This window comes from Capsicum annuum, chromosome 1, assembly GCF_002878395.1.
Source record: "Capsicum annuum cultivar UCD-10X-F1 chromosome 1, UCD10Xv1.1, whole genome shotgun sequence".
In the NCBI taxonomy this organism is placed as follows: domain Eukaryota; kingdom Viridiplantae; phylum Streptophyta; class Magnoliopsida; order Solanales; family Solanaceae; genus Capsicum; species Capsicum annuum.
The window spans coordinates 8,272,803-8,280,505 of NC_061111.1; the positions used below are offsets into that span (position 1 = coordinate 8,272,803).

General features: G+C 36.7%; 1 protein-coding gene across 2 annotated transcripts; it reads right to left on the reverse strand.

Moving 5' to 3' along the window:
- Window positions 1-222: 222 nt before the first annotated feature.
- On the reverse strand, window positions 223-5,379 carry LOC107867196 (FAM10 family protein At4g22670). 2 transcript variants are annotated; one of them, XM_016713333.2, is made up of 11 exons: window positions 5,002-5,379; window positions 4,684-4,735; window positions 3,670-3,834; window positions 3,494-3,581; window positions 3,316-3,396; window positions 3,142-3,206; window positions 2,484-2,624; window positions 2,202-2,318; window positions 1,855-2,118; window positions 1,590-1,647; window positions 223-531 (listed from the first exon to the last, which is right to left on the reverse strand). In XM_016713333.2, the coding sequence occupies exons 1-11, from the start codon at window positions 5,109-5,111 to the stop codon at window positions 437-439; spliced, it is 1,236 nt and encodes a 411-aa protein (XP_016568819.2). In that variant the 5' UTR covers window positions 5,112-5,379; the 3' UTR covers window positions 223-436. The 2 variants fall into 2 exon arrangements, with proteins under 2 accessions (XP_016568819.2, XP_016568829.2); XM_016713343.2 differs by having other exon boundaries at window positions 3,670-3,831; window positions 5,002-5,264.
- Window positions 5,380-7,703: the final 2,324 nt, after the last annotated feature.

Consider the following 7,703-nt stretch of genomic DNA (forward strand, 5'->3'; position numbering starts at 1 on the left):
GGAAGAAAAATTCTTCGCGCCTAACTTTAGGTTGGCGCCATTACTACCGCGCTCACTTGTACAGCCACCCCAATATCTAGCTACTAGGCTACTACATAGAAGAAATCACATAAACAAAGTTAACCATCAAATCAGCAACCACTAACTACCAACAATTAGACAGCTACAACAGCTAAAAGTTCCAAATCGAAAGCAAATTTTGTATAGCAGAACACCACGCACCGGTAGGAAAAATATGTTGGTAGTTAACAATAACAAGCCATCTATAAAAACATCAATTTAAACTTGACTGGCAATGCATAAGTGTCAGTTTGAGAATAAACTTGGATTGTGATTGGGGGATGAATTTGTACTCAGTAAAACCAAGTTTGACAACAAATTACATGCTCTCTATCAAAATCTAGAAATACCACCGACAAATGACCAGAAGCGTTAACTAGTTTCCAGCAAATTTGCCCATCATTTTTGCAATAATAGGAGCAACCTTAGGATTTGCTTGATGCTTGGCCAAATTAGCAGGGTTCTTCATCACTGTAAAATACAAACCACATTCAGTACGAGAAAACCAAGAATATCTCAAAACACCCATAGTAAGCGCAAAGTTGAAGTCTACAAGGGTGTGATTTTCCAAATATACTGCAAGTTACTAGAGACAATTGATCAGCAACAACGTTCGGAGACTATTCTTGCTAGAAACACTATATAATGCCAACTATACTAGCTCAACTATTGATCTTCTGATTTACTCAAAATTGGTAACGCACGGAAAAGCGCATTTCCTCTTCCAAAAGCTTAATGAGCAAAAGAACAAGCAAAAAGATGGGAGAATATGGTTGTCTAGGATATATGTGACAGAACTCTACAGAGAAACTGACATACTCCCTAGTCAAAATTCCCTTTTTTGGTTTGTAATTAATATGCATGCTAGACCATCTGTTGCAGCTAATTATTTCGTATAGGAGATACAGAACGATCGGCAGCATTGAGGACTTGTCCTTCTCTTTTGTATCTTCCTTTTTGGTATGGACCTCACAGGTGCTATCAAGTGGCACAGATACAGAGGCAATACACAGTGAAGAATCCATTTATTGGAGGTGTTTTAGTTTTTTAACTAGAACAAAAAGGCAATATTCCAGAGACTTGCACTGATTGAATTGGACATTAATAAGCTGGTGATAAATCAATTTCCCTTACCATGTTTATATTGCATTGTTGGAGGTAGTTAACGATCAGTCACTAACTAGCACATTAAGGAGGTTCTATGGAGGTGTTTAGTTTTTTAACTAGAACAAAAAGGCAATGTCCACAGAGACTTGCACTGATCAGACACTAACTAGCACATTAAGGAGGTTCCAAAATAGTCGATCTTCCAACATATTAAACATATATTTGTTATTCAACCCAAAATGAAATTGATATGTTGCAAAGCTATTTGAACTTTTAGAGTATATAGTAAATTTGTGATAATGATAATAGATAATCATCAAGTGGAACAGCTGGATGACTTGTCAAGTAGTGAAATGCCTTAATTACCTAAAACAAACCATGTGTGAGAGATAACTAGAATAAACGGGCAAAAAGGAAAGTACCATCTTGCAGTGCAGCCATGACATCTGGATCCTTGAATGCTGCCATTAATTCAGGGTCCTGGTCCAGCCAAAAACATAAAGGATATTTCAGTTTTCCCTGCTATGGATAGACGGTGACTCAAAAGATTCATTTATAATAAAAGCAATGAAAGATTTTTCTTTTATTTTTTGTTCTTTTATTTGAAACTAATCTTCACCTAAGATAATACCTTTGTTCAAAAGTTATACTAAGACCATAATTTGCTTCAAAAGTAGATTTACTTACATTCAGTATTTTGCTGTAGTCCATGTTACCAGGCATTCCTCCCGGTGTGGCCCCAGGCATGCCCCCAGCCCCAGCCCCAGGAAAGCCTCCGGGCATTCCTCCAGGCATACCCCCTGGAAAGCCCCCAGGCATGCCCCCAGGAAAGCCTCCGGGCATGCCCCCAGGAAAGCCTCCGGGCATGCCCCCAGGAAAACCTCCGGGCATGCCCCCAGCTCTCCTACTTGATGAGGATTCTTCTTGCTTCTTGGCCTTCTCATAAGCAGCCTGAGATATAAAGCATAACCAAATATTAACACGCAGAAAAGGTGCCACCCAAACATAAAACCAAACAAGCAATTAAGGGCTACCTGAGCTTCAGCCTTTCTTCGTTGTCTCTCACGCTCACTCTTTCTATCTTCGCGTTCTTTGCGCATCCTATCATACTTCCTGCGGTGTTCTTCAATTCTATGTGCATTTGGTTCAACCTGTGACAGAGAACACATAATCACTTCATAATAATAATCATAGCCCCTTAAACAAGATAAGGGGGAACCTGTTAGTACTGCTGAAATTTTTTCATACAAAGAGAAGGCCACCAAGCACTAGAACTTATTACATAGATGTTATGAGATTATATCACAGGAAGCAACCTTCTTAAGCACAGCACTTATTTCCTCATCATAGTCCAGCTTCGAAGCCACATGAAGATCCTTAGCAGCTGCCTCCCATTGCCCCAGCATGGCTCTTGCAATGCCACGAGATTTGTAACCTTTAGCAGAATCTGGGTTTATCTGCAAGAACAGTCAAGTGTCCATGATAATAATGAACATGAAATTGATCCGATTCTTCTTTTTCCATTGTGATGCAGGACAAAATAGAACTGATTTACACAAAATCATGTTATCAGTTATCCTACTTGCTCAAATTGTTAACGATATTTGTACGTTGTTCGACAGAAGCATTTGAGGGGCAAAAATGTTTTCAATAGTTACCACAGTAGGACATCAAAGTAGGAAAATGAAAAACAATTTGGGAAGACTATAATGTATTCAACCACGACAGTAAAATGGATTAACAAGGAAGCAGGCGAATCTAATGCCTACATGACTCCATGTCTGCCTCAAGAATGGAAGAACATATTAATAGGACATGCCTGATAAATTATTCAAGGTATTTTCTGTATAAAGCCAGCAAGAAATATCACTCAGTTAATTATTGGATAAAGCTATTCAAAACATAATTGTATCATTAGAAATATATGAAGGACAGAGCCAAATTCAGGTAACCAAATCTGATAGCAAAACCAACCTCCAATGCTGCAGTTGCATCTCGTATGGCAGCATTTGGCTTCTTCATCTTGATATAAACACTAGCTGTGTAAGACAAAAGCAACAAAGTGTGACATATTGAATGCTAATGAATACTCGAATTAAAAAAAAAAAACATCAATAAATCCACTTCGAAAACATGTGGTAAATGTACCTCTAGTAGCATACATAATTGCTGATTTAGTATTGAGAAGAATTGCCTTTGTCAGATGCTCAATTGCGTCTTCTAGCTTACCTGATGAACACAAACAACAAAAGTGAGCGATATGATGCCACTGATTTTGTGAACACATGGACATGCATGCCAACAAATTGCCATTGAACAGCATCACCTTCAGAAATTGCTTCCATGGCCTGAGCTTTGGACTCCTGGGAAGCATCACGGCTTTCTTCAGTCACCTCCACAGAAGGGTCTCCCATCTAAAAAACAGATTTGAAATGTTAAAAATGACCATGAACCTTTAAACCAAAAAAAGGAAAGAAGATGTTAACCAGTCGGATAGCAAACCTTTTGTGGCTCATCATTGTCAGGTTCCACGGTGTCACTCTCATCAAACTCAATATCAGATTCAACTATCTCAGGTTCCTCCTCTTCTTCAACTTCCTCTTTTGTATTATCATTGTCCTCAACATCATCTATCTCATCATCACTCTCATCCACCACACGAGACTTCTGCATAGAAAAAGATGATCAATAATACAATATGAAATCCAAGGCATAAAACTTACCATTACCGCATATTCAATGAAAAACCATGACCATACTAATACAATAATTAAAGAAGCCTTATAAAGTGGAATCTTGCAGGTATGTACAGAAAACCATAATAAATCAGTTAATCAATCAACTACACATCAATCCCATGCTAGTTGTGTTCCACATCTATAGATATTCAGTCTATTAAAGTCCTTTTCACTACAATAGTCAGTAATTTTCCTGTTAAGCATATTAGAAATTCCCTAAACCTCACACTTACCTACCCGGAGCTCAGTGTAAGAACAACTCAACCTTCTTCCCAACTGGTTGGGATCCTTTTCTTCCATTTATTCTTCTAAATTCCTAGACAGCATAGGTTTTTTGAGACAACTTCCTTCAATATGATTTTAGGACTAAATTGTTCAGAAAATAATCGGGCATAGGTTCTCTTGCTCAGTCAGTCAGTATCGACAGATTTTAAGGGCTATAAGTCCTAGCCAAACTAGAAAGTTTAGTCTTCCCCTATTTGGGATTGTAAATTGCATAGTTCTCGTGCTCAGTCAGTACCTGCACACAAATTTTTGAAGGCCATATATATTAGGTAAACTTGAAAGTTTACTCTTTCCCTATTTGTGACTCTGCAGGTTACCCTTTACTCATCAAACAAAATAGTAAGATTCTACATAATCACTCTAGATTTTCTTAATTACTACAACAAATAATTAATAGCCTGAACTACACTATTCTCAATCCAGTACAAAATTCTAAAAACAAAAAAAGTCTTTAAAAATTAATCCCGAGTGGATTAACAAACAAAGTTAATACCGCTTTGTAATCACCGGCACCGTAAGCTGACGGCGGAAATTTACCACCGAGACTGCAAAAAAAGAAAGACAAACAAATAAATCCATATGAATTCCACTCGGACAACACTACATTAACTGAAAGCAAAGTAACAGGGCCGGCCATAGCCTCAAGCCACCACAAAAAAAAAAAAAAAAAAAAAAAAAAAAAAAAAAAAAAAACTGAAGCTTAAATCCAATATATAAGGTTCAATTACAGAAAAATTAATGTCTCTTATTAAAATTAGTTTTTAGGTCATATATTCTATTAAGAGAGTTACAATCTTCAAATAGGGGTTACCTTTCAATGTAGTCACGGAAGAAGGAAAGAGAAGGATCGGAGAGAATAGAAGGATTAGATTTGCACTGTTCAACGAATTGCTTCAGTTGATTCAACTTCACCGGGTCCATTGCTTTCTTCGATGCAAACACAAACTGTAAACCCTCGTTTATTAATGTGTGTTTTCGGTGCGAGTGAGGCGAGGAGAATGAAGAGACTCAACAGGACTAGCTGCTTCTAGTAGCTTCCTTTATTTATTACTGGATAAACATAGACTCTTCCTCCCTTCTATTTTCGTTTTTCTTTTCATAAATAAAAATGGTCTTTTCTTTTTTTGAAAAAAAAATAAAAAATTTAATTATACCAAAAATTGAAGAGGCATGGGAGATTTAATTTCCCTCATAAACTAATTTGTTTAGTATTTTTGTATTTTTTTATGCGGATATAATTTTTATATTCTTTTTATGTTGACATAATTATTAAATCAATATAAAATAATTCTATTATTTGACAATGACATCAGTAAAAAAAAAAGAATAAAAATTTTAAAAATATGAATTTAGACATAATAAGATTTTGTAAAACTCAGTTTTATCATAACAACTTTGAGTATGATTGGGAATGTACTGGTATTTTATTAAAAATCAATAATCTTTAACTACAAGGGTTGGTGTGGTGGTTCAACACATCACCCCTTAATCAACTTTGAGTATGATTGGGGGTTTGATCCCCACCTCTGGTAAATGGAAAAAATGTTATTTTATTTGTACTTCGGTTACACAGAATCTGTATATGCAGAACAATAACTTCAACTAGAGTTCAAATATAAATAAGAACACAATGAAGTATATCAAATACCCTCAACACAAGATCAAAATGACATTTCCAAGAGGTGTATTATATTCTTTCAGAAAGTAGATGAAACAAAAATGAATAAGGCCAAGTCGTCCGAATTCACGGAGTTTCCTTAAGGAAATAATTCCCCTCACTGTACCCGAGGTTGCGGAATTCTTTCTCCCAGGATAAAATGGCCAAACAGACCAATTGTAGCGGTACCTCAAACAATTGGAAAATCTTCGAACACACAGAACGTCTTGATTGATCACACAGAGTAATTTGGAAGACAAGAAATAATTTTGTATTCTGAAATTTTCGTACCAAAACTTGTGGAAGAAAATAGGTTTTTATAGCCATAACATGTCTCTTCTGAAAAGAGGCAATGGTTCACTTCAAAGGTTGCACCTTTTCTGTAAATTCATGTCTGTTCATCAGGGAGTGTGTTTGTTCTGAAACAGTCATGTCATTTTATGCGAATCAGTGTGTTTGTTCCGAAACAGTCATGTCAGTTCACAAAATATTGTGTCATTTTCAGAAGGGTTGCACATTCTGAAACTAAATATCAGTTCGAAACATTTCTTGTTCAAACCATTGCATCTGTTACTGTTTCACTGTTACTACATGTTGCATGTATATAAATGGAGTTCCGAAACTCTGCAGTAAAAATTTATTGCATTTTTCCTTGGCATTCTTCGGAATTCAAATAAAGTTTGTCCAAAAAAATAGATCTCATCGATCGATCATTTACCAAATCCGAATTCGAATTCGAAGCCGAGCCGAGCGAGCTAGCGACGACGACGACGCGAGGCATCTCTTATTTCTTGCCTCACTTATCCATGTGGGAGTGTGTTTCACAATATAAATACTTTAAAGCTTATTTCTCCCACCAATGTGGGAGAATTTAGTAAGCTTTCCTATTTTTGAGTACACTTTCCATATTGGTGTGATCTCAATTTTTCTGTTCCACTTGGTTTTTCTCCATTTTCCATTCACACTTCTCATTTACTATGAACCCAACAATCCCCCACATGAATGGGGAATGACTATTTTTCGTAAAAGTTTTACGGACAAGTATGTGATCATCAAACAAAGACTGATTGCATTTGGATAAGTGGGTTTCCCTTTGAAATTTTCTTAGTGAACATGCATCGGATGACTCGGTCAATCGGTAGATTTGATATCTTTGAACCGTCGAGCTTTAATGTACACCTAGACAATACATGTCACACAACCAACCTTTTAATATTTATGGTTCTCATGGTTTTGTTCTTTTCAGCCATAAACACGTTCTGGTTTCATGAGAGCTTAGAAAATAGGCCTTTACTAACATTCTCTTTTAAGCGGCTTCCAATTCGCCCTCACATAGGTGATTTCTAAACGTTCAATCCTGTAAATTAAAACTGTTTGATCGAATCTGTCAAATTTAGATAATCATTAAAAGACATTTAACCTTAAGTCTTATCCTTATTTTTACTATACATTGTCTACATCATGAGAATGGGTTGGGTAATTGACAATGTTGAACTTGCTAGACACAACTTTGTTTGATCTCCTTGAACCTAGCTATTGGGATCTCCAGTCTGCTAGGTAGAGTTACCGCCGTGCTGACTTATCCTAGGCCTTAAACCCATTCCCTTGGATGTCCGTTCAACTCCTTTTCTAGATAGGTCTTTTGTAAGTGGATCCGACACATTATCATTTTACTTTACATATTCTACAGTGATAATTCCACTAGAGAGAAGTTTCCTAACGGTATTGTGTCTTCGTCGTATGTGACGAGATTTACCGTTGTACATCATGCTCCCTTCCCTACCTATTGCCGTTTGGCTATCGCAGTGTATACATACTGGTGCCACTGGCTTGGGCCAATACGAAATATCTTCCAA